This window comes from Lissotriton helveticus, chromosome 8 (assembly GCF_964261635.1).
Source record: "Lissotriton helveticus chromosome 8, aLisHel1.1, whole genome shotgun sequence".
NCBI lineage: Eukaryota > Metazoa > Chordata > Amphibia > Caudata > Salamandridae > Lissotriton > Lissotriton helveticus.
In genome coordinates, this window is record NC_136069.1 from 1,299,031,352 (window position 1) to 1,299,058,992 (window position 27,641).

The 27,641-nt window shown below is 48.7% G+C and overlaps 1 protein-coding gene across 3 annotated transcripts in view; it reads right to left on the bottom strand.

The window, feature by feature from the left end:
• Positions 1–7,454, bottom strand: part of RPGR (retinitis pigmentosa GTPase regulator) — a 430,193-nt gene extending 422,739 nt beyond the window's left edge. For all 3 annotated transcript variants that reach the window (XM_078658267.1, XM_078658265.1, XM_078658264.1), the window contains exon 1: positions 7,216–7,454. In XM_078658267.1, coding sequence (XP_078514393.1) covers positions 7,216–7,249 — 34 coding nt within the window. In that variant the 5' untranslated portion in view covers positions 7,250–7,454. The remainder of the gene's footprint in view (positions 1–7,215) is intronic.
• Positions 7,455–27,641: the final 20,187 nt, after the last annotated feature.

Below are 27,641 nucleotides of genomic sequence, written 5' to 3' on the forward strand. Positions count from 1 at the left end.
TGCAGGGAGATTTGCGGTACAGCCAACTTGCCCTACTATTTCCGAACATCCAGAGAGCCCGGGCCAGTCCGGCCGACACAATGCCACTGGGTGAAGGAAGGAGAGTGCTGCGTCATGCACTCAAGAGACCGTGGTGAGAGGTTGAGGGCTCATCGTCAATGGTAGAGTCACGCTGCCTCAGCCTGGGGGAAGAAGAACGAACGAACACTGTAAGTTAACCAGCCACTGCCACTAGAAGATCCGACCTGTTCCAATGCCAAACAGACCTGCAGTAGTGGGTGGGTGGCACCGTGTGTGCGTGTAATTCACTGTGTGTGCGTGTAGTTCACCGTGTGTGCAATTCACTGTGGGGGCTGCAGCTCTGCAGCTAAGGGCCGTGTGCTAAAACGGTCCCTGTGGTAGGCCAGGCAAGAGGTCATGACTAGAGGCGCTGTGCGGGGGAGAGCACGTCCATCAGTCGCTCCGCAGAGCAAAGAGGCGAATTTTAAACATCCAGGCGATTTACCGTCTCAATCGCCGAGGGGAACGCAGATCCTGATTCCGCATGCTGCGCTGCACCTAACGTTTGCCATCCCGAGGGGTTAAAACCGCTCTCCATCGAGAAATCTTGGAGCCTTTCCACCGCGCGTGAGCTGATGCGGTCATCCTAAAATGGCGCCGCATGCCGATCATGAGTCTGCCTGGCGCTGTGCAAGGATGAGATGCGCCGATCGTGTACGGACCCCCTGAGGCTGCTCTGATCAGAGATACAAGAAGCGAATCGCCCTCAAGCAAGACCGGGAGGTGAGCGCCTTGCCTGCTGTTTTGCAAGTTGCTGCTCTGCCCCGATAGTTACAATGCCTGCCTGACTCTAAAATGGCGACGGTCGGGACATAATACCAGCGCGATCCCGGAGAACAGAACTCTGATGAAAATACAATCTCTCCTGATAAGTTGCTGAAACATTAACAGAATAAGCACTGAGCCTCTTTTACAGGGAGCGCCACTGCAATACAGTTTGTTAACCCAGCGAGGGGGCAGCTGAGGCTGTAATGATGTGGACCCAACTGCTATGTATGCTTCGGGACGACATTTATGCATCTTCTTAGAGTGGCTCAAGGCAGAAGGTTGAAGACTGCGCAGAATTAAAAGGACAGGTGACCATAATAACCTCTCGATCTCTGGTACCCGACCATCGTCGTCTCGCACGATGGCCCCCGTGTGACCACTGCTGCGGCTGCCTGCCAAGCTGCCAGCCTCGGGCAGCAGCGCGGGGACTAGACTCGATGTCGATCCCTGAACGTACAGCTGGGAAGTCTTCCCTATGCCCGCCGCCAAACAGCCTCCAACGCGCAGACCCTGGACCCGGGTCAGGGGACAAACCTCGAGAGGGCACATCGGGCAAGCAGGCGAATAAATCCAATGAGTAACCGGAGAACAGGCAGATGATCACCGGCGAAAACGAGGAACATACTGGAGCTCACTAACTGCAAGGGATGGCCGCCGGGGATCTCCAACTCTAGGAGATGGCTGGGCCACCCGCCGGATGTTCACTGAAGCAGGGACACAGCTAACGATCTGCAGGTACTCCCCCCAGCTCTCTCCCCTGCCTCAAATTCCGAACCGGCCCGAGGAGAAGAGGAGCCTGGAAGTATCTGCACCGGACCCCGCTCAGCGGCACTGCACGGAGAACTCCATTGTGGCGCATGTGAAGAAACGGACCTGCTTTTTTAATGTCTCGTAGCAGATCCATCCGAACCTTTACCGAACTACCTACCCCCTACCCCTCCCTGCTCTACTCCTCTCCTCTTTCCTGCTACTAACCTTTACCCGGACCTGTCCTTGCCCTAGGCCCCTCCCTGTTTACCTGTGAATTTCCCGCGTCATTTGAGAGCTAGCTTTTTTGTCTGATGCCCGATGGAGCTACCTGGTTTAGCTATAGGGGAGTCAGGTCGGGGATTCCCTCCTTGGACGTCACCTACCCAGTCGGTCTTTAGCCAGACTTCCTTTCGTCTCTCTTGTCGTCTCTTCCCGCTTCCTCCCTCTATTTATATCTCTACTTCTCTCCTCTCTCAATTTATTGAGACTGAACTATTTTGTCTGATGCCCGATGGAGCTACCTGGTTGAGCTATAGGGGAGATGGGCCGTGGATTGCCTCCTTGGTCGTCACCTACCCAGTCGGCCTTTAGACAGATTTTTTTTCGTCTCTCCTTGTTGTCTCCTCCCCTATCCTCCCTTTCTCACCCGCCCTGTTCCCTCCACTCTATGCTCCATTTATTTTGCCCCCCATGTTATTTAAATGTGTCCCATTGAGACCTAGCTATTTGGCCAAAGCCCGGTGAAGCTACCTGATGGCTATAGAGGAGATGGGTTTTGGGACTTCCCCATCGACCGTCACCTACCCAGCCGGTCTTTGGGCAGACTTTCCTTAGTCTTTCTGCCATATCTCCTTCCCATCCTGTTTTTCTGCGAACCTCTTCCTCAGACACCCGAGACCGAACTTCTTTGTCTGATGCCCGATGGAGCTACATGGTTTATCTACAGGGGAGATGGACCGTGGATTCCCTCCTTGGTCGTCACCTACCCAGTCGGTCTTTAGACAGACTTCCTCTCGTCTCTACGGTTGTCTCTTCCCTTACCCTCACGGTCTCACCTCACCTACCCCCCACTTCTTTTCTCTCTCCTTTCTCTCCTCTCCTACTGTATTGCTGATTGTTTGATGTATTGTTTAATTGTTGATCTTTTTCTGTTATACTGTTAAACCACATTGTTTCACTTCCTTTCGTCCTTTCTGTTGTCTCCTCCCACATCCTCCCTCTATTTATGTCTCTCCTTCTCCCCTCTCTCAATGTACTGAGACTGAACTTTTTTGTCTGATGCCCGATGGAGCTACCTGGTTTAGCTATAGGTGAGATGGGCCGTGGATTCCCTCCTTGGTCTTCACCTACCCAGTCGGTCTTTAGACAGACTTCTATCCATCTCTCTGTATTGTCTCTTCCCTTTTCCTCCCTTTCTCACCTCTCCTGCCCCCTCCACTACTTTTCTCTCTCCTTTCTCTCCTCTCCTAATTGTATTGCCTATTTTTGGGGATTTATTGTGTAATTGTTGAACTGTTTATGTTACATTGTTGATTCTCATGTAAAGCGCTCTGATACCTCCGGGTCTAGCCAGCGCTATATAAAACTCTTTAAATAAAAATAAATAAAATAAAAGAGAATACATGGCTTTATCCTGAAATGGGTCCCCACATGGCTCTGCCACCTTCCTCCCATGCATCTGGGGCATCCCGCCAGTTGCCTCTGACACTATAGGAAAGGACTGGAGAGGAACCTCAGGGGTGTGAGGCATCGCCTCAAGAGAGAACACTGGCCGTGCTCTGCAATAACAGCTGTGTGAGCTGTCTGCAACTGCTTGTCTGGGGGTTTTTGTGGCCTAGATTTCGGAAGGAATAGTCCCCGGTTGAAAGTCTCAGCTGACGTCAGTGATCTGTCTGAGGAGCCTTGGGCTGGAGCCCGTGAATGTCTCTCTCTGTGATCTTCACTCAGAGAGTTTGCACTGATCCCTCCAGAGAAGCCCCAGTTCAATCACAACTGCGCCCACTTTATTTACCACTCTGGTGTCCTCCATCACACTAAGTCCCAAGTCCAGTGTCTCGGATGATGGTGCTGCCATGACCTCTCCCATTGCGAGGGAGTCCCCGATAAGGTCCCGAGGTAGCCAGGCATCAGTTGGGGCCCCCTACGTCGGGAGGGGGCCTCTCTCTGCCCTGTCTCCCCTCCCCCCCATGAGTGAGAGTGGCGGTACAGCTCTGTGAGGAGCTGAGAGCTCAGGAATAATGTCCAGCCATAGTTGGGGGGTCCAGTTAGTTCAGTGGGAGACCCGCCTTACCACTGGCCCCCAGTCCAGGCAGTGTCCAGCAGGGGAGGCAAGAGAGGTCTCACCCCCGTGCCACCCTCCAGGGGCCCCAAGCATGGAGCGTCATTCAGATGTGTTCACCCCCCAATGTCCCTTCACATAGGAACCAGCTGAATTAGTTTCTTTTGAGTCCCAATACAAATATATTATTAAACAAAATAATGGTGTATTATAGCAATATATGTTAATGCGATGTTTAACGCCTGGTGCGGGCGTTCTAAAGGCTGGGCGGGGCCGAGTTGGCCATTGGACGTGCGCAGCACCAAGGAGGTAGAGCGTGCGACGTCCAACGACCAACGGCAGCAGGGAAGGGGTTAAAAGCCCCTGGGGATTTTGAGCACTTCTGTTTTATTTTATTTTTGGTTTTAGTAAAGTTCCTCAAGCCACCCTGTTTTAGTCTCCGACAGCTTCCACCAAGGTTACCTGTGGGTGGAGTAGTGGGTGCAATGCATTGCAGGAACTAGATAAGGAAGAATGAGTCTATTGTTCGGCTGTAGGATGGAGTTCCCGATGACAGCCACAGATGAATGAGTCCCAAACAGGACCTCAAAGCCTACAATAATGAGCGCCCGCGGGACAAAGCATCGGTCAGCCGAGACGTCCCAAGGGCACACACAGCATCCAAAGAGTGGGGCTGGCCTGAGCAGCATGTCAACTTATTTGTCTTCAGTTATATTTTTATATCGGGCACATTTTCGCAGCAGGTCATAGAAATACAAAACTACAAACAGAATAAGTCACACATTCTTGATTGATATATCACATTATTCTTCACACAAATTCACAGTTTTGGATCAATATAATTAAAACCATTAGAAAGTGCCAGTAAGATATTTCACTATGCACAGCACAGTCCTCTCATTTCGATAATTCATAAGAATCCATGTTTGACCATTATTTTACTAGCCTAAACAACACAATACTGCTGAAAAACTAAAATTCCTATATCCCTCATAAAGATAGAAATACATTTTCGTTGCAACCAAACCTTCTCTAAAGTCCATTCCCCTTTGTGTTAATCTGGACCTCGTCCTGCACAAACTCTCCTCTGTAGATGGGGCTCCGTCCTCACCACCCTTCCTTCCTGTGCAGCTAACCAACCATACATTGGACTCATATTTTATTAAACTTGATAGTATTTCCATTATGCGCAGCATAAACACATTCCTTTTGTCTTACTTTCTTCATTTTCCCTCCACCCTCTGTGGAGGGAACTGATTCTGATTTGCACCTTTGTAATGAAAGTGCTCTGCCAGTAGTATTGAAATATAAATTAGATTTTTATGTCCGTGGATTAACATTTGGTTTTAATCAATCAATCCATCAGGGGTTTGTATAGCGAGTCTACTCACTTGTGAGGGTCTCAACGCTTTAAGAATGTATTTATTTGATTAGATCATTTAGTACAATAAAAACACTGAACCATAAACCGATTCAAACAGTGTAGCCATCATCTCAAACATGTCATACAACAGCAATAATTCCATAAACGAGGGACCAGTGATTACATAGTTGCCAGTCACAATATCACAGTCAAATTAATTTAATTTTAGGAGAGCGCACAAAGTTTCTATTCTAGTACTGCTGCAGCAAGCGGTACATTCATTAAGGCTCCCCTGAGGCCGAACATTGAGGACAGCAGTGGTCGGGCTCCCCGCACAGGTACAGGCTGCATTCACTGGTGCACAGTCAGGAGTTGGAGGTAGCATAGAACATGATTGTGGGGGTATTCCTCGCTAGGGATACAGCCAGATGCAAAGAGGGAGTCTGGCTGGGGATGGATCCTACCTTTAACTTTAGAATTATTACTGCTCAGTGTCTCGAAGTGTCTTTTTTAAATAATACAGCATATATATCCAGGCAATGTGTACCTCAGTCAGCCTCTTCTCCTGAGGCTTGTCCCCCCCCCCTCATGCCTCATTGTATTGTAATGTAATTAGTTAGACTAGACATGCAATTTACTTTCAGCCTCAGGTTAATAACAGCTGGTGGCGCAGTGCTGTAATCAACTAATTGTTTTTTATTAAACTGCTCAATATGTCTTTTTGAAATAAATAGCATTATTATGCACAGCTGCCAAGGTTTCAGATTGCTTTTTGTGACATTTTTAAAATTTCAGTGTAATTATGAGTGACATTTCAACAATTATGAGTGACACTTCCACGCGAACAAAATCAAGCAATGAAGATGAGGGAAACATATAAATATTATAAATTACACCCATTTGAACAACGAGAAACTATAAGAAGATCTTAAAATGGCTGGAAAGCACCAGCAATGGATGGGCACGCATATAGCTTGGGGTCACAACCCAGGCTGGAAGGTACTGAATGTGGTGATGAGGAATAAAGTTAAAAATACATGATAATGGGATGGATTAATGGAGTATGTCAAACGTTATGACGTAACGCATGCCAAGAATGTCAGAACACAAAAGCAGTGTGCGATTTCTCGAAGTCACTAGGCCTTGTGTGAAATGAACTTCTATATATCAATAACAAGCTAGAGGTTTTTGGCGCGAAAAAGCCAAGCTACACGGTTGACTTCATTGGGGGCTCCAGAGCAAATACGTCCTTTTTTCCGCAGCCCCACGGTCCTTCCTCGCTATCGGCCATGGGCAGCAATCTGAGGGATAGCCCCGCGCGCCAGAAGCTCTAGCTACGCCACTGGTCTCATGGGAGTCAAAGAAGGGGGTATATCCTTCAGGGCACTGTCCTTAAGAACCTACTCATAGAAACACATTTAGATTAAAACAGAAGCCTTTGAGGGGAGATTCAAAGTGCCACTAACATACAGTAAGCTCGTGTTTCCCCACTTTGGTTCCAAAACTCCAAGAAATACGTAATTGAAGAAGATATATTGGGTTTTCCACCTGCAGAGACACTCAGACACATCACGGTTGGGAATGAGCAATTGGGAGAGCTTGGCAATTAAGTCAACACTATCTCGCCCAGGACCATTTTAAACCACATTCACGAATCTAGAACATTCAGTTTCACTCTGCCCATTGTGTTTATGAAACGATCCTGACAAACACAGAGGACATACAGAGAACATAGTCCCAAACATGTCAATAGATGAAAACATGTCTGTCAATGCCGAGCAAAAGCACAACTATGAAGAGAGGCTCTGACACCAAAAAAGGCAGGGATATGGTGCTTCGGCAAATTAGGTGGGCTGTACTGATGCCTCTAGCACCCTCCCTGGGTGGACAGAAGAAGACTGACGGTTGGGGGCAGGTGCGGAGGGATACATAGGACTGTAGGAGGGGGAGAGAAAACCCAGCAGCGGTGACAGGCCCGGAAGCGGTAGATACTCACCGGGAATCTCATCCTCGCTCTCTTCTGCGGACATGGTGTCGCGACTGTATGACAAGCGTGACAATTGGGGGGGTGATAACGGGGTCGACCCGTATTAACGCGACTTGCCGTTTCTCTCTACGATCGTCATCACGGCGTCCACATTAATCGACATATTATGTATTTTCTTAACGCGGGGAATGTATGAAATCACAGAGCCCCGGAAGTAAACAAATGGTCCTGCCTATAGCAACGGAGGTGGGTCTGAGCCATAGAGACACCGTAACCGCGCCGGAGACAGCGTACCGAGCGTCCGGTTGCTAAGGAGTACGTAGAGGTGCGGCGGTGACATCTAGTGGCGGGAGCCGTGAACTGCTCCGTCATCCCACAATCCGTTCGCGAAGCAGCAGGAGCGGCCCGGCCCCCCTCGGCACTCAGGATTCAAACATTCATGAGCGAGCATTCACTCCGTCTTAGAAGGCGTGCATCAAAAACGTGGTTTCCCATAAAATGACAATTTGACTAATGAACATTGCAACAATGATGTGCAACATAAAGAAAAGGAGCTGAAACATTGTGTCCTGTGAAGACCAGCTGGAAGGCAGCAATCCAAATTACCTGTGACTGCATGCCAATGAAGACATCACGGTTTCATTCCCATGCCAACCTTTTACAAACCTTATTTTGGTAGCTTGGTCTAGGGCGCAACTGTTGTGAGCTGAAATTTCAAATGCTAGAACGCCTTAGGTTGTTTATTTAAAGCCAATACATGGAAAACCTGCAAATTGCCTCACTTGCGTCATAGGAACTTTAGCCCATGCCCATCAGAGCATGCCGACGCCATGTACTTATCACATAACCAGGTACCTCCATTAGCCTTTCAGAGTCGATCCTATCCAGTGATAGAAGTGGGCGGGGACGGAAGGGCACGGCGTGCCCCTACTTCTAAAATATTGTTCAGTCCGTTCCCCTACTTCTTGCTTTAAAAAAAGCGTCCCGGGTGTCAGATCCCCGACGATCAGTAATCACTCTGGACACAATGTGGTAGGGGAACAGATACTTCTTTATTACAGTTGCTTCTCAGTCTGCCATCACACATCTGTCCTCGTCCTCGTCCTGCAGCCTAATGCCCCTTTCCTGTCCACCCACAGGAAGTGGTGTCCGGTAACCTGGTCACCGCCCTGTGACCCACAGGGTCCTAATGTCCGGCATCTCTGCCCTGGTCATCACATCTCCCCCTTTGTTACAACAAATGCTTTTCCCCATGTACAAATCCTTATCCACACTGCAACTGACTGTGCTGCAGTTCGGGAGAGAGATATAGATATAGAAAGAGAGAGAGAGAGAGAGAGAGAGAGAGAGAGAGAGAGAGATATACATATAGAGATAGAGAGAGATAGAGAGAGAGAGAGAGAGAGAGATATATAGAGAGACTCTCTACATTTCTTCTAATAGTCTCTTTGTCTTTTTGCACTCTCTTCTTGGTCTTTGTTCTCCGCTCTGCTCTGGTCCTCCACCTTCTTCTTTGTGTGTTGTCACTTCACCGTTCGTTCCTTGTTCTCTTTCTTCCACTTCCGCCGTTGTTATTACTCTTTCTTCTTTTTCCATTTTTAGCTCCTTGAAATGCGAACTGTTTCTTGTTACAGTCCGATTGTCTGACGCTGCGGTCACCATTGACCCTTTTACTCCAGTTATTACCAGTGGCTCTTTTGAAAAAGGGCTGTCTGATTTTCTGTGCTGGGTTTGCTTCACTATTACTATGTCCCCTTCTTTTAGTTGGTGCTCCGCTGCATGTCTCTTTTTGTCAGCGTATTCCTTCATTTTCTTTTTTTCTTTGCTGTCTCTCTTTGCGATTTCTTGTCTGTTGGAGTCTGCTGTTACTTCTCTCTGTGGTAGCCTCGTCTTGCTTGTTCTTCCTAGCACCAGTTCTGCTGGGCATTTGCCCGTGGTGCTGTGGGGGGTGTTTCTATAGTCTCGTAGCACCTGACATAGCGCTTGTCCAATGGAGATCTGTGTCACTTTTGCTCTTTGGATGGCCCTTTTGATGGTCCCCATGAATCTTTCTGCCATTCCGTTGGCTTGGGGCCACAGCGGTGTTATTTTCCTGTGTTTGATCCCCAGGTATTCCATGAACCTGCGGAATTCTTCTCCTGAAAATGGAGGGCCATTGTCTGTTTTCAGTGTTTGTGGTGAGCCCCAGGCAGCAAATATGTCATCCAGCACTGGTAAGGTGGCATTTGCTGATGTCGATGCCACTTCCCTTACTACCGGGAATCTTGAAAACTCGTCAATGACTACTAGCAGGTATCTTGCAGTCTCTAGTGGCCCATAGAAGTCTGCCGCTAATTCAGTCCATACTGCCAATGGTAATTCCGACATCCTCAGCGGTACCGGCTTGTTGGATGGTCCCGTTATTTGACAGGTGTAGCACTGCGCCACTTCTTCTTCTACCATGCTGTCTAGTCCTGGGAACCACACTCTTTCTCTCAGCATCTTCTTTGTCGCTACTATTCCTCTGTGTGACTCGTGCGCTATTTTGACTGTTCTTTTTCTTAGACGAAGTGGTATTACAACTCTTGAACCTCTCATCAGCACTCCGTTCTCTGTCTCCGACAATTCTTCGCCTATCTTTTTGAACGCCAATAGTTCTTCTTTATCAACTCCTTCTTCTGTGATGGTGTTGTTATTAATATGTCTCCATCTTTGTAGCCTCACTATTGTTCCTATTGTCTTCATTGTCGGATCTCTTTTTGTCTCCAGTTCCAGTTCTTCACTTGTTATTGACGCTGGGGTGCTTTGTTTCACTATGAAGTTGAGGTATTCTTCTGCCATTGTGGTGCTATTGCTCCTGTGCGGGAGCGGGTGTCGCGACATATAGTCTGCTGGATTTTGATCTTTTCCTGGCTTGTGTATTATCTTAAAGTTGTAGTCCATCAACCTTATTCCCCACCTTTCTATTCTCGGCGGTATTTTCGCTTTTGGGTTGCCATAGATGGTCACTAGCGCTTGGTGGTCTGTCACTATTGTGAACGGTTTTCCATATATGAACATGTGGTAGTGCTCACATGCCCATACCACTGCCAGGCTCTCTTTCTCTGGTTGAGAGTAGGCTCTCTCAACATCTGACAAGCTTTTGCTTCCGTATGCTACTACTTGTCGAGGTGACTCTTTTCCTGGTTTGTGTTGTGCTAGTATTGCACCCAAACCAACTGGGCTGGCGTCAACTGTTAGTTCCGTGCATAGGTTCGGGTCAAAATATGCTAAGTGGTCAACTGCTGTCACTGACGCTCTTATCTCTTCAAACGCTTTTGTGCACTTTGTGGTCCATTCAAATGGCTGCCCTTGTTTTGTCAGTTCTCTCAATGGTGCGCTCACCGTTGCAAAGTCCTTTATGTACCTCGCGCAGTAGCTGGCAAGGCCAAGGAACGAGCGCACATCAGCAACATCTTTAGGTTCACTCGCTTTTTCGAGCGTGTCGATTTTACTCTTGTCAGGCCTCATTCCTTTTCGTGAAAATATGTGTCCAAAAAACACCAGTTCATCTCTCCCCAGCTCGCATTTCTTCTCGTTTACTGTCAGGCCCACCTCTACCAGCCGTGAACATACTGCCCTCAGTGCCGTGTCATGCTCCCCCTCCGACTTTCCAAAAATCAGGATGTCGTCGCTGTAGTTTAGACTGTTCGTTATCGGTCTTATTATCTGCCTGATTGTTTCTTGGAATATCTCTGCTGCTGAGGATATTCCAAAACTCAGTCTTTTGTACCGAAACAGTCCAAGGTGCGTTGAGAAGGTCGTTATGTATCGTGATTGCTCATCTAGTTCCAGTTGGTGATATCCCTTGCACAGGTCTAGTTTTGAAAATTTTCTCATCCCTGTCAGGCAGCTTATCATGTCATCCAGATGTGGCCCTGGGTGCCTTTCTCTCTCGATGGCTGTATTCGGTATTCTCATGTCCACACAGATTCTTATCTGTGTAGTGTCTTTCTTTGGTACAGCCACTATTGGGGACACCCATGGCGTTGGTCCTTCCGCCGGCTCGATGATGTCTTGGGCCAGTAGCACCTTTATTTCCTCCTCTACTTGGGGTTGTAAATGTATTGGCACCCTTCGGTGATGCTGTGCAACTGGCCTGACAGCCTCGTTTATGTGTAGTGTTATTTGCTTTCCTTCAAGTTTTCCTAGGCCGTCTGTCAGCTTCGGGAACTCTTGTAGTATGCTCTCTTTGTCCGACATGTGATACATCATTTTCAGTAGTCCCATTATTTTTGCTGTTACGTTGCTTAGTAGGCATGGTGCTGGAATGTCTCCTCGTAACACGTGTATTTCTTCTACGACGGTTTTGCCGTCGTGTGTCATGGTGTCCATGAACTTTCCCATGTTTGTTACAGGATGTTGTGCGCCCCATGTGAACACTCTTACACTTGATGGTTGTAGCGGCGGCTTCTTCTTCATCTTGTCATATTCAGAGGCACACATGATGTTGCACGTAGCTCCGCTGTCTAGTACAAACTTTGTTTGGTGTGGCCCTACATCAATGGTTACCCAATCTGTCTTCTTTATTGACTTCCTGTCTATTAGCCTGATATGTTCTTCTCCATGCCCTTCATCCGTGGTCATGAGATATAGGCGTTCTGCTTTGCTTGTTATCTCTTCCTCCTCTTCTTCTGATCCTCCTGATCCTCCCGACGAGCTCCTCTCCGTCGCGTCCATGTGTCTTACATGTTTTGTTGTTGATTGTCTTGGTTTTCCTGGTCTGCCACGGTCGCTTTTGAATTGGCCACCTTGGCACATGGTGGCAAAGTGGTTGCTTCTGTTACATTTTCTGCATGTTTGACCAAATGCTGGGCATGGTCCTCGGTGGGGAAATTCCAGGCCGCATCTATAGCATTGGGAACTTCGTTTCTTCGGCGCCTGTTCCTTGTGTCCTCCTTTCCAGTTCCCTTTTTTGCCTGTATCTGTAATTCGATGTATCTGTTCGCCCTTTCGATCCATCTGTTTCGCTTGTACAGTCGCTCTTGCTTCTGCTCTCGCTAGGTCAAGTATTTTCTCCAAGGTGATCGGTTCTTTCAGTAATCTGGTGCGAAACTCCGTGTCTCGGCAGCCTTCTATCATTTTGAGACGAAGTGCCTGTTCATTGTCATACTTTTCAAATTCACAATATGCTACCAGCTTTCGTAGCCTCGTTGCGAAATCATCCATTGACTCTTCTTGCTGCTGGTATGCCATGTGGAACGAATATCTCTCGAAATCAACATTTCTTTGCGGGTCAAACTTAGCCGTTAGACACGTTTTCAACTGGTCATAGGTTTCTAATTCACTTTGAGGGAGTGTTATTAGGAGGTCTTCCACCTCATCCCCCACGAAGTTTAGCAGTAGATCCAGCTTCTTCTCATTTACGACATCAGTCGCCTTCAGGTATCGTTCGAATTTTGTGATCCACTTTTCCCACCGGATGCCCACCTGTGGTTCCGATACAACGAAAGGCACTGGTCTGCGGAATAGTGCACTCTGACTCTGCGATTTCGTGTCTGGCATTTTTACTCTTTTGGACACTTATTTATTTCTGGATATCTCGTACGTTCCTTCCTTATTATTCTTCTTTGTGGGGTGATACTTTGTCCCCCTTGTTATTGTTTCCTTTTCTTATTACTTTCTACTCCAGACAGTCTTTCTTTCTTTTTTTTTTTTTTTTTTTTTTTCACTTTACTCCTGTTTGTTCCCTTTGTTCTTGCCTTTGTCTGTGTTTATTCCTTCTTTTCTTTGTATTCGGCGCTTGTCTGTGTTTATTCCTTCATTCCTTTGTGTTCTGCGCCTCCTCTTCTGATTTTCGATTTTTCCTGCCTTTAAAATGGCCGCCCAAACTTTCCTGCTTTCTTATTGGCTCTCGCGCCTGACTTTAAGATGGCCGCCGAGACTCTCGCGAGACTTCTGGGCCAATCCGGGCACCGCCTGACTTCAAAATGGCCGCCGCCCTCAGTCTTCGTTTTTATTGGCTCCTGCGCCTGGCCCCAATATGGCCGCCGAGACTCTCGCGCTGGCTCTGGGCTCCTTTAAACTTCGCGCGCTCTTCGCGCTAGCGCTTGGCGCTTACCAGTTGTCTTGCTCGTTCCTTTTGCGGCGGTTGGGGTGGGCTCCCACGTCGCCTCTGAATGCTGGACGGCGCTTCACTCTTCCCTCTTCTTCCTGGCTGCAACGCGATCCAGGGTTGGCTCCTGGCTTTAAAATCGCGACTTCTGTGTTTCTGCACGCAGGGACTCGATCCGCCTCGTCGCCAGTTGTCAGATCCCCGACGATCAGTAATCACTCTGGACACAATGTGGTAGGGGAACAGATACTTCTTTATTACAGTTGCTTCTCAGTCTGCCATCACACATCTGTCCTCGTCCTCGTCCTGCAGCCTAATGCCCCTTTCCTGTCCACCCACAGGAAGTGGTGTCCGGTAACCTGGTCACCGCCCTGTGACCCACAGGGTCCTAATGTCCGGCATCTCTGCCCTGGTCATCACACCGGGACGGCAAGAATAGTCCAACTTTAAAAGGATAACTTTGTTCTTTCCGCTTCCAGGGGCTGCTCGCACTTCTCTGTTGTACTCCATAGGCTGCAGCAGCCCCCGCCCCCCCTGAGCTCTCACAGACCGAGGGCAGGCCATTGTCATTCCGATTGAGGCAGATTGAGGCAGATTAGCCCCTTTAGAATGACAATGCGCCCGCCCTCTATCAAGTGCCCCTGAGATCGGAGTTGGTGATTAGAGAGGAGCTTTCCCCAAGCAGAGTACTGTGGGGAACGTGACACCTTTGTCAATGTTGTACACGGAGTGAAGTGACCTGGGCAGGAGCAGTGACCACAGTGACCAGACAGAAGAGGTGACAGGAAAGGAGAGGTACTAGGGCTGGAGAGGTGTCGGGGCAGGAGAATTGACAGGGCAGGAGAGGTGACGAGGTGACGGGGCATGGGAGGTGACGGGGCAGGGGAGGTGACGGGCACGAGAGGTGACGGGGCAGGAGAGGTAACGGGGCAGGGGAGGTGACGGGGCAGGGGAGGTGACGGGGCAGGGGAGGTGACGGGGCATGAGCTAGAGGAGTAACCGGGCGTGAGCGGTGAAACGACAGGAGCGGTGAAGGACAGGAGCTGTGAAAGGACCAGGAGCGGTGAAAGGACCAGGAGCGGTGAAAGGACAGAAGCGGTGAACGGGGCAGGAGCAGTGAACAGGACAGGAGCAGAGAACAGGACAGGAGCAGGGAACAGGACAGGAGCAGGGAACAGGACAGGAGCAGGGAACAGGACAAGAGCAGGGAATGGGGCAGGAGCAGGAAACAGGGCAGGAACACGGAACGGGGCAGGAGCAGGGAACGGGGCAGGAGCAGGGAACGGGGCAGGAGCAGTGAACGGGGCAGGAGCAGTGACGGGGCAGGAGAGGTGACGGGGCAGGGGAGGTGACGGGGCAGGGGAGGTGACGGGGCAGGGGAGGTGACGGGGCAGAGGAGGTGACGGGGCAGGGGAGGTGACGGGGCAGGAGAGGTGACGGGGCATGAGCTAGAGCAGTAACGGGGCGTGAGCGGTGAAAGGACAGGAGCGGTGAAAGGACAGAAGCGGTGAACGGGGCAGGAGCGGTGAAAGGACAGAAGCGGTGAACGGGGCAGGAGCAGTGAACGGGGCAGGAGCAGTGAACGGGGCAGGAGCAGTGAACGGGCAGGAGCAGTGACGGGGCAGGAGCAGTGATGGGGCAGGAGAGGCGACAGGGCAGGAGAGGAGACAGGGCAGGAGAGGAGACGTGGAAGGAGAGGCAACAGGGCAGGAGAGGTGACCGGGCACAAGAAGTGACGGGCAGGTGACATGACAGGCAGGAGACATGACGGGCAGGAGAGGTGACGGGCAGGAGAGGTGACGGGCAGGAGAGGTGACGGGGAGGAGAGGTGACGGGGAGGAGAGGTGACGGGGCAGGCGAGGTGACGGGCACGAGAGGTGACGGGGCAGGAGAGGTGACGGGGCAGGGGAGGTGACGGGGCAGGGGAGGTGACGGGGCAGGGGAGGTGACGGGGCATGAGCTAGAGGAGTAACTGGGCGTGAGCGGTGAAAGGACAGGAGCGGTGAAAGGACAGGAGCGGTGAAAGGACCAGGAGCGGTGAAAGGACCAGGAGCGGTGAAAGGACAGAAGCGGTGAACGGGGCAGGAGCAGTGAACAGGACAGGAGCAGAGAACAGGACAGGAGCAGAATGTCAATTCTTCTTGAGGAAACTAACCCGGATGCTATTTTTCTTACCGAAACTTGGCTTAAAGATGAGGTTAACCCAGATATTTCCGCCATATTACTTAAGGGATATGGACTACAAAGGGTTGACAGGGCAGAGGGCAGAGGAGGAGGACTAGGCATACTTTTCAAAAACTGCTATCAATGCAGAACCAGTCCTGCGACTATTCCATCTTGTGAAAGTATGTCCTTTGCTCTTGACCTCTCCCCCACACTAACCTTCTCTGGCCTACTTATCTATCGCCCTCCAGGCCAAATGGGCAATTTTGTGAACCAGCTTCCTTCCATGATCGCTGACTTAGCTGTTTCTGCACCTCATTTTACTGTTCTGGGTGATATGAATATTCACCTGGACAATCCCTCGGACCCCCTAGCCAGCACCTTTCTGAGCGGTCTGGCAGCCCTCCAAATCGTTCAGAAGGGCTTTGAACCTACTCACATCAAAGGCCATCTACTGGACGCAGTTCTTAGCAACGACCAGAGACTTATTACTGGCCACCCTATCCCCCTGCCTTGGACCGACCATTTTTTGGTCCCTCTCCTCTGGCTGATACCCAGCCTTTGCTTGGCGCCCGTCCGAGCCACACTTAAAGGTAGGGACTGGTCGAAGTTGCCCTCTGACCTATGGGTGAGTTTATTATCCTCTACCCCCCGCCTGACCGAGGGTGATGTAGACACTCTCTACACTCACTATATCAACTGGTTACAGGCCACCTTAGATATAGCCGCCCCTCAAAAAACTATCAAGGAGAAAACCAAGTTTAAAAAGTCTCCTTGGTATACCCCTGAGCTAAAAGAGTTAAAGCGCGCATGCAGGAAATTCGAAAGAACGTGGAGATATACTCTCAAGGAAGAAGACAAAACCAGCTACCGAGAGGCCATTAAGAAATACAAAACTAAGACCACACTGGTACAAGCTCGGTTCTACGAGGAAAAAATTACTAACTCCGCCAACTCCTCAAAAGAACTATTTCAGATAGTAAAAACCCTAATCAATACCCCCTCTTCCCTGCAAAATCCTCTCGAAGCCCAAACTCGCTGTGACGCCCAAGCTGAGTATTTTTATCAAAAAATACTAAATATCTCTTCTTCTTTTGTTCAGGCCAGCCACCAGTCAGTGGTCAATGACACAGCTTCTTCTTCTTCTACTGATAGTTCACTGGCTGAATTTCCATTATTAAATGAAGAATTGCTTGACTCCCTCATGCTGAAAGTCACATCAGGCTCTCCACTAGACCCTGCCCCCCCACGACAGCTTATGAAAATTGCTGACACCATCAGACCAGCAATTTTAAACATTGTAAATAAGTCAATCAGCTCAGGAAGAGTCCCAGGTACTTGGAAATGCGCGCAAGTCAAAGCCTTGTTAAAAAAAACTAATCTTGACCCTAGCAATATGACTAATTACCGCCCTATTTCACTTCTCCCTTGGGTGGCTAAACTGCTTGAGAGACATATTAACACCAGCCTGATGTCTTACTTGGAAACTAACCATCTGCTTCACGACTCACAGGCAGGGTTCCGTCCTAAACTGGGGACAGAAGCGGCACTTCTGACGGTGACTGAATTAGCACGCAGGCACATGGATCAAGGCGGCACCACAGCAATAATGCTGCTAGACTTAAGTGCCGCCTTTGATACCGTGAATAGCAACATCCTCCTCTCCCGCCTAAAACTCCTTGGAGTAACGGGCAACGCCATTCTATGGCTTCAATCCTTCCTGGAAAATCGCACATTCCAGGTGGTAGAGGGTGAAGTCCACTCAAAAACCTGGCCTCTCAACCAAGGCGTGCCTCAGGGCTCCTCCCTGAGCCCAACGCTTTTTAATGTTTACATGCAACCTCTGGCAGAAATCGTCCGTCCATTTGGCTTTGACATTGTGACTTACGCTGACGACACTCAGCTGGTGCTAGCTTTGAATCAGCCAGACCACACTCTTTCGAACTTAAGTAGCTGTCTGATAGCGGTCACAAACTGGATGGCTTCCTCCCATCTTAAATTAAATGGGGATAAAACAGAACTTATGTTTCTGGGAAACTGAGCCCACCCCAGCCCCATCCTACCTTGGCCACCTTGCATGGGTTCTCCCCCTGAACCAAAAAAGCAAATTAAAAGCTTGGGCATGTGGCTAGATAACACCCTTACTTTTTCTCATCAAGCCACCACACTTTCCGCCACCTGCTTCGGACTGATGCGCATGCTGCGGAAAGTCCTGCCTCTCCTCCCCTTCCAGGCTCGCAGGATACTGGTCCAGGCCATTATCCTGTCTCGCCTGGACTACGGGAACGCCCTCTATCTGGGTGCTCCGAGTAGCACACTTAAAACACTACAGGTCACCCAGAACGCTGCCGCGCGTCTGCTGCTGGGCCTTTCCCGTAGCCACTCAGGCACCATGGCTCTGAGAAACTTACACTGGCTGCCCATTCAAGCCAGAGTTAAGTTCAAAGCAATGTGCATCATGCATAAGGCCATGAGGAAAAATGCTCCCGCCATGATCTGCGCCTTAGCCACTCCCTACCACCCCCATAGATCTTTGCGGTCAAGCACAGCTTTTCTGGCAACAGCGCGGAAAATTAAACGAGCCAGGTGGGGCGGACGCTCCTTCTCCCTCAATGCTGCCACTACCTGGAACTCCTTACCTCCTGACCTCCGTAATGAGCCCAATCTGTTAAAATTCCGTAAATCCCTTAAAACTTTTCTTTTTTCCACATAATTCAGTAAGTCTCCCCAGAAGTAAGCAACTTTAGCGCTACGAGGCCTTCGGGTAGATTTGCGCTTTATAAAACCCCTTTTCATTTCATTTCATTTCATTTCAGGGAACAGGACAGGAGCAGGGAACAGGACAGGAGCAGGGAACAGGACAGGAGCAGTGAACGGGGCAGGAGCAGGGAACGGGGCAGGAGCAGGGAACGGGGCAGGAGCAGGATACGGAACGGGGCAGGAGCAGGATACAGGGCAGGAACAGGGAACGGGGCAGGAGCAGGGAACGGGGCAGGAGCAGTGAACGGGGCAGGAGCAGTGAACGGGGCAGGAGAGGTGACGGGGCAGGGGAGGTGACGGGGCAGGGGAGGTGACGGGGCAGGGGAGGTGACGGGGCAGAGGAGGTGACGGGGCAGGAGAGGTGACGGGGCATGAGCTAGAGCAGTAACGGGGCGTGAGAGGTGAAAGGACAGGAGCGGTGAAAGGACAGAAGCGGTGAACGGGGCAGGAGCGGTGAAAGGACAGAAGCGGTGAACGGGGCAGGAGCAGTGAACGGGGCAGGAGCAGTGAAAGGGGCAGGAGCAGTGAACGGGGCAGGAGCAGTGAACGGGCAGGAGCAGTGACAGGGCAGGAGCAGTGATGGGGCAGGAGAGGCGACAGGGCAGGAGAGGAGACGTGGAAGGAGAGTCAACAGGGCAGGAGAGGTGACCGGGCACAAGAAGTGACGGGCAGGTGACATGACAGGCAGGAGACATGACGGGCAGGAGAGGTGACGGGCAGGAGAGGTGACGGGCAGGAGAGGTGACGGGAAGGAGAGGTGACGGGGAGGAGAGGTGACTGGGCAGGAGAGGTGACGGGGCAGGAGAGGTCACGGGGCAGGAGAAGTGACAGGGCAGGAGCAGTGACGGGGCAGGAGCAGTGATGGGGCAGGAGAGGCGACAGGGCAGGAGAGGAGACAGGGCAGGAGAGGAGACGTGGAAGGAGAGTCAACAGGGCAGGAGAGGTGACCGGGCACAAGAAGTGACGGGCAGGTGACATGACAGGCAGGAGACATGACGGGCAGGAGAGGTGACGGGCAGGAGAGGTGACGGGCAGGAGAGGTGACGGGAAGGAGAGGTGACGGGGAGGAGAGGTGACGGGGCAGGAGAGGTGACGGGGCAGGAGAGGTGACGGGGCAGGAGAAGTGACAGGGCAGGAGAAGTGACGGGGCATGAGCTAGAGCAGTAACCGGGCGTGAGCGGTGAAACGACAGGAGCGGTGAAAGGACAGGAGCGGTGAAAGGACAGGAGCGGTGAAAGGACCGGAGCGGTGAAGGGGCAGGAGCAGGGAACATGACAGGAGCGGTGAAGGGGCAGGAGCAGGGAACATGACAGGAGCGGTGAACAGGGCAGGAGCGGTGAACAGGGCAGGAGCGGTGAACAGGGCAGGAGCGGTGAACAGGGCAGGAGCGGTGAACAGGGCAGGAGCGGTGAACAGGGCAGGAGCAGTGAACAGGGCAGGAGCGGTGAACAGGGCAGGAGCGGTGAACAGGGCAGGAGCGTTAAACAGGGCAGGAGCGGTGAACAGGGCAGGAGAAGGGAACAGGGCAGGAGAAGTGACGGGCCAGGAGAAGTGACGGGCCAGGAGAAGTGACGTGCCAGGAGAAGGGAGGGGCCAGGAGAAGGGAGGGGGCAGGGGAATTGACGAAACAGGAGTGTTGATCGAGCATGAGCAGGAGTACTGACTTGACTGGAGCAGTGAAAGGGCAGGAGCAGGCGTTTCCCAGGGCGACTGGAAGGGTAGGAGGCCAGTTTAGTTTGGGAGGACCGGTTTTGTACAAGTGCAGGAGTTTTAAAAACACTGCAAAGTTCTTTGTATATTCAGCAGGTTGCGGTCAACAATACAAGTGCCAAGATAACTTTGGTGATCAATGTACCTGCTGGAGAGAGATGGGAGCATGTTTTGTCTAGTGGCTGTTTTACTCATCTAAGGTAGTGCAGAGTGGTAATATGCCTGCTGTAAAGAACATGTACCATGCATATCAAAGAGCAATATGTTATGTGCATAGTTCAGTGGGGACTGCTTTGCGTTCACTTCCCGAATGAAAGGACACTTAAATACATATGGCCCGGCAGTTCGGGCTGGACTGTTCACATTGGGTGCAGGATCAAGACTGATTTGCATTGGGCTCGGTCCAAACTGGAATGGCATGGTGAGCAAAAAACGATGGATTTAAGCCCAGATCTCTGAACTGGGGTGAATGTATGACATTGTTCTGCCTTCTGTCCATCAATTGTTCTTTTTGCATTTGTCACCCCGAGTGGGACAGGTATGCTCAGACAATAGTCCCGTGCTCTCCATGCCACTGGAATCAAGCTATCCTGGTTGATGAGGGCTGAAAGCCCGAAACCGGTCCTAGGATGCTTGATTCCGGTCCAGGGAGGACCTGGCCTGGCAGTTCGGGCTGGACTGTTCTCATTGGGTGCAGGATCAAGACTGATTTGCATATGGCTGGGTCCAAACTGGAATGGCATGGTGAGCAAAGAAACAATGGATTTAGGCCCAGATCTCTGTACTGGGGTGAATGTATGACATTGTTCTGGATTCTGTCCACCAGTTGTTCTTTTTGCTATATTATGATTGAGCAGCTAGCTGACTGACATGAATATGAAGGAGCCTTTGTGGGTTTCCTTGAGTCTAGATTCTCATGAAGAGTCCCTTTCTCTTCTGAGCCTTGCTTAACACATGTGTACATAAGGAGCCCTGTATTCAAGACCTCAATGTTTGAGACAAAAAATAATCATGGATTTCTGAACAATGAGAGTAAAAGCATTAAGGTAACATGTTGTTCCTGCTTATATTTCACATGCTTTACATAAACCTGTATTCCCTATGCGTGTTTGCTTTTTCCTGAATTAAACCTCAAATAAACATATCCATTCTTTTAATTAAATAATGTTATAAGCTGTAACTGGTCAGTGAAATGCTAAACGTACTAAAAATTGGTATGTTTTGCTATTTCTAGCCACACCCCTGACTCCGCCCACTGATTCAATCTTCGGTTATTCCCACCCCCTGATTCTCCACCCACAGTTCCCCTACTTTTGTTTTCCCACTTCGACCACTGATCCTATCATTTGTTCAGTAAGTGCAGTGGCACCAGGGCCCATTGAACCCTGCAAACTGCTGTATTTTACTATTGCACCCACTGCCAACGGAACCATTTCCCTTGCGTGCACCAAGACCCATGGCGTTCTTGCAACGCTACTGTGCCTTGCACTTGGGTACTGTTGTCCAGGTCCTTTAGAGCCTTAGAGGTCCTGCTTTTTGATTTTGAGAAAGATTTGACTCAGTTACCTGGGACTTCTTATCTGTCCTCTTACCCAAGTTTTGTGTTGCTCCTCTATATCTGAAATACAACAGCTTGGTATAGGTGATACCTGTGGCCAGAATTTAGGTAAAAAGTGTGCTGTTTGACCCGTTCCCAATTAGACAGGGGACTAGACAAGGCTGCTGTCTATCACCCCTGCTACTGTGCTGGCCATTGAATCACTCACCGAGTGGCTTAGGCCCGAAGCGCTGATTGAGGGATTTGGCGGGCCACCCGGTGTGGAAGAACAAACCTTACTGTGCGCAGATGATCTCTTTCTGCATCTGCATCAGCCTTGGGTCTGGTCTCAAGTCCAGGTGCAGTGGGCTTGTTGAACCACTTCAGGGAAAATTCATGTATATGTGTTAAGTGGTCCAAAGTGATCTTTCTGGTTCATGATAAGAGTAAGACTGGCGTTTTTGTATAAGCATTCAAGCTGCTGGACTAGCAATCTGTACCCCTAGCTTGATTACCATTGGCGTGACCTTGTCCATTGGACCTTGGGACGGCCTTCCATATGGAGAGAAGGGCGCTACCCATAATAGTGTCCCTTATAAAAACGTCTCTAAAACAATACATAGAACAGTCATCATTCTTGTTTCTATTTGTGAACAGCAATGCTTTGGAGTTTGTTACCGAGGCAGACCTCAAGGGACTCCATGGCCAAATGCTGTAAAACTATATCTGATGCAGGATGCCGACCAATGGGCAGGTACTATCCGGTACTCAGTATCTGCACTTCTTTATTTGGAGATGGAGAGTACCTGAACTTCTCAGCACTACTGCAAAACATTTAATGGGAGAGTAACCAGCACTTCTCAGGAGGAAACAGGTACTCTGAAGAGTGAGTGCCGGTACGTCTATATTTCCATTTACAGCCCTAACTGCAGCCACAAATGTATGTCACAAATGTGTGGCCCTATGGCTCCCATTTTGATCCTGCCTATAGAACACAGCTGTGGACTCTGGGCTACTTAAGTCTTCACTATTTCCTTTTTATGTGAGCAACCCTTCTGTGTGTGCACCCCTGGCTACCTTGTTGGTGTTTAGACATTTTCAGAGGTTTCATCACTCAAAGATTTTGTTGATTCTGACAATATTAGGACATTAGTGTTGACAACTGTGATGTCCCACATGCTTTTTAGGACCTTTTTAGATCTACAGCAGGAATTCCATCTATATAGATACAAATTCTGTCACTACATGCAGCTGATACATGTCATGTGATGGTGCGTGATTACCAGTTTAGGATAATTTCTAACACCATACTCACCTGGGCCCATAAACATACACACTTTAAACTGGTAACCTATTTCTTGCCGATCAGGATTTTATAATGGATACCTGTACACCATAATTTACCAATTCCTTGTCACTTTATTTCTAATCTCTCAGGTCCAAGGATCTAGTAGTTAGAATAATAGGTATAGGGTAACAATTTTAAATTATCATGGAATAACCACAGACTCTGGGACATTTTAAACTCTTTATCTATGCAAAGTTTTGTGAGTCAAAAAACCAACATACATTTGTCACCAACTTCTCATTGAGAAAAATAATGATCAAAATAAGAACCGTTAGAGAATTAGTAATTTTTCTAGACATTGGTGCATGGAAAACGGTACAAAGACATACCACACAGAGTTCTATTTACCTAGAATGGTGCGATGACCAACCTGTGGCCAAGAGCTGGAAAGAAAGGGCTCCCGACTAGACAGGAGCCAACAGGTCAGGACAGCTGCAGTACAGGACAGGTGACCTCTTCTAAGTGCAACACCAGCGTCACACCCCTTTCTGATGCTACTCTCTGACCCCTTCTGGATAGATTGATTCTTTTCCTTCAGCAAACTCCCGATTCTTCTGTCAGAGTGCTCGACCAGCCCTCTGCTCTCGATACCATTCACGATTCTTATTCAGCATACGTTGGGTCAGTGACAGGTCTGTGACAAGTCAGACAATCTAACTGACTAAGCCTACCTTAGTTATACCATTTCCAGGACATGTACCACCCCCAATGATGCAAATGTGTGTATTCCCTTCATTTGATTGGTCAGTAAGATGGGGAGAGGTCATCATCCCACACTAGTATGAAGTCATTTTCCTTAATTTTAATTAATCTATGTTCCCGCCCATAATTTACTTTCCCAAGCTTTTATTCCACCCAGCATTATTTCATTTAGTTTCATATACAATGTATAACATTTCATTCACTTCCCTTCCTTTCCCCGGGTCATGAGGTGAGGTTCCCAGGCGCATCGCTAGTAAGATAGGACTTGGCAGGCTTTCAATGCCATGAATTCAAGGATCTCAAAGTTCATGTGCGCACGCACAGCAAATTCAAGATGGAGAATGCAGACACTCTTCAGGCCCAAATACGAGCTATTAATAAAGTCTAAGAAAAACACATTAGAATACAAAAATAAATGAATGCACTGTATACCATGTATTTCTACTCTAGCCCCATTATTTTATTTTAACTATTGCATCAGCAGATTAGCAAAACACGCAAAGTTTAGTTCAAGCAAAAGCATATGCATTGGCATGTGAGTTTCAAAGCGGCAATTTTGGGCCCTATTGCGCAGCTGCAAAGAATTCCCACAAAAAGCAAAGAACGTCATACTACGTAGATGCAGTAGACGCATGCGCAGAAGAGTTCCAGCATTTTTGGCAGCCATATTAAGACAATCGGATTACTTGTTAATAAAGCACATAGATAAGCTTCCCCTAGATACAAGAAATGTAGTGTGGTTCAATTATTAGTACTTACAAAACATGTTGATTAATTTGTTATATATTATTTCGAGAGGGTTGAGTTCAAGCAAGTTTCTTTACATATGAAACCTTGCTCCATCACATGTATATCAAAAACCTAGACTGAGTAGTGAATTATAACCCACTAGAAGTCAAGTTCACTATAGGAATTATTGGTGATAAGAGTTTCCAGAAGTTACAGATCCCAAATCTCCCTAGACGATGATCCATCAAGTACATTCCCAGGGCCCGATTCACAGAACCAACTTAAGACAAAATCCTAAACTTACTACCATTTTGGTATTCACAGAAGGCACTTACTCATTTTGGTATTCACAGAAGGCACTTACTCATTTCGGCAGCCACGGCCCGTGTAGGCCGTGCCACCGGGTGGTGACGTGGGGCGGGGGAGGGGCAGGGTGGGGGGGTGTAAAATGCAGGAAACGGACGATTTCAGGTAAGTAATGGGGAAAAAATGATTTTTTTGTGCGCTCTGCATCGCATTTGGCGATGCAGCGTGCGCAACGAAATTCGTTTCTTTTCGTTACTTACCTGAAATTGTCAGTTTCCCACATATTACAATCCCCCACCCTGCCCCTCCCCCGCTCCACATCACCGCCCGGTGGCACGCCCTACACAGGCTGCATTTTGATATTCACAGAAGTTAGGAGTCCTAACTTTAGGATTCCTAAATGCCTTCTGTGAATACCGAAAGTCTTAAAATTTGGATTTTTCTCAGTTTAGGAGTAGTAAAGTTAGGACTCCTAAAATTAGGACTCCTAAACGCCTTCTGTGAATACCGAAAGTCTTAAAGTTAGGATTTTTCTCAGTTTAGGAGCAGTAAAGTTAGGACTCCATTTCTTCTCCATTCCCAATTGAACGAGGTACATGTTAGGGGCTTCCCCTGTCTCCACTTTTGCATCACTGAAGCCATATTGATGTAGTCAATATCGTTTGACACAATTACTATGTCAAAAATATCATTTACCAAGATATCGTGGCCCTATGTAGGTGTACTTATATAGCGCAAACCTGTCACCCAAAGGGCATCCTGGCGCTTGCTTAGGGAACCCGTCCTGGTATTCCCCTGTGAGAAACCCCGGCAGGGTGTCCACAAGGTGAAAGCCAGGCATCCCGCCGCGAGGGGCCGTAGTGGAGATTAAGCAAGATATTGCCCAGAGTTGCAGAGTGTGACCCCGTGATTCGAGTAGGCACCGGAGCGAGAATTGTCGAGTCCGTGGAATTTTGAGCCCGAGACCCGCCGAGGCGGGGAATCGAATCCTGGTCCACGGTCGATCTCAGCTTCCGGGTCTGCCGCCTCTAACCACTGAGCCACGCTTCTCCCTATACTTATGGTAAGTTCAAAAATAATGTAAAATAAATAATGTTGACACTACTATTGTCAAAAAATATACAAATATATAAATGGTTTAATATAAATAGTTTAAAGTAGTAAATGTTAAATATTTTAGCATATAAAATGAATGTAATGTAAATTAAATAAATTACACTAATATATGCTATATATATGTAAATATATAATTATTAGAACAGACAAACACACACATATATATGTTTTGTGTATATATATATATATAAACATATATATAATATTTATAATCTATATATAATATTTATAATACATATATATACATATATTTGCTTACAAAGTTTCCCCTCTTCGGAAGAAAACAACGCAGGATACTTCTGGATGCTTGAAAGGTGTTTATTAAGGCAAAAGTGGCAAGTGCCTACCGACGCGTTTCGCCAGTTACGGCTTGGTCACGGTGACCAAGCCGTAACTGGCGAAACGCGTCGGTAGGCAGTTGCCACTTTTGCCTTAATAAACCCCTTTCAAGCATCCAGAAGTATCCTGCGTTGTTTTCTTCCGAAGAGGGGAAACTTTGTAAGCAATTACGCTGGGTGACCGGCACCCGCGCAGGATCGCAGCTGAGGTAGACGCCGGGAGCAACCGGAGAACTGTGTACGTAATATATATATATATATATATATATATATATGCAACAACGACTCCGGTCTTGAAAGAGGCCGTCCCACAGGGCGGTCCGTGATCAGGGCACCGGCAGCCCTGTACACGTGACGAAGACGAAAGTCGACACGCGTTGCTGTGCAGTCTGTTGTGTGAATAAATTACCTGCAAACCCATGCGAGGTGTCCGTGAGAATTCTTCCTGAGTGGGGAAGTACGGTGGGCTATATATATATATATATATATATATTACCTACTGGCGATCGCCAGTAGGTAGTTATAGTTAGGACCTAGTTTCCATAGGAAATCCGCAACATTCTATTGGGTATAACTTTGGCGCCGGTTGATGAATCTTCGCGAATTTCTCAAAGAAGATGGCCCGCTCCTTCCCTGAAATTTTTGGGGGGATTTGTCAAGTGAGGGCTGAGAAAAAACGGGGGCCCCAAAACGTGTTTTCCCCATGTTATTTTCCATAGGACGATTAGACACGGCTACAGCCCGAACGGCTGAACGGAATTACAAGAAATTTGGCAAAATGGTAGAGTCTGAATCGCAGATCATGCTTTTGCTCAAATGGTGTAAATCGATCCAGTAGTTCCTGCGAAAATCAAAAGAAAAAATATATATATCTATAAGCACGGTGCGCAAATCAGGTGTGCGCGAGCGGAATTCTGATTTGCTTTTAGACGTTTGTCAACATTGCAATCAGTCAAAATCTGGAAGTGTTGGCCGCCATTTTGTGTCAGAGACAAAAGAGAGCGGAAAACAAAAGTGGAAAAATTGCGGGGTACGCGCACATTGCACGCACCCCGAGGCAAAAGTGTGTGAAAAACAAAAGTGGAGAACGTGAAAAGGGGGTAGAGTAGAGACTCCCTGACCCCCTAGGTCTTCTCAGGGGTCCCTGAAGGACCCCGAAGGCCCAAACATTTAAAAAAATGTTTTTTTTAAAAAATCGCGGTGTGCGCGCACGTTGCACACACCCAGAGGCAAAAGTGAGTGAAAAACAAAAGTGGAGAACGTGAAAAGGGGGCAGTGTAGAGACTCCCTGGCCCCCTAGGTCTTCTCAGGGGGTCCCTGAAGGACCCCGAAGGCCTAAAAAAACATTAAAAAATAAAAATAATAAATCGCAAGGTGCGCGCACGTTGCACGCACCCTTGAGGCAGAAGAGAGTCAAAATCAAAAGTGGAGAACCTGAAAAGGGGGCAGGGTAGAGACTCCCTGACCCCCTAGGCCTTCTCAGGGGGTCCCTGAAGGACCCCGAAGGTAAAAAAAAGTTTGTTTAAAAAAAAAAAAAAACAAGGTGCACGCACGTTGCACGCACCCTCGAGGCAAAAATTTGCGAGGTGCGCGCACGTTGCGTGCACGTCAGAAACCCCCCCCCCAAAATACAGTTAAATAACAAGTTTGAGT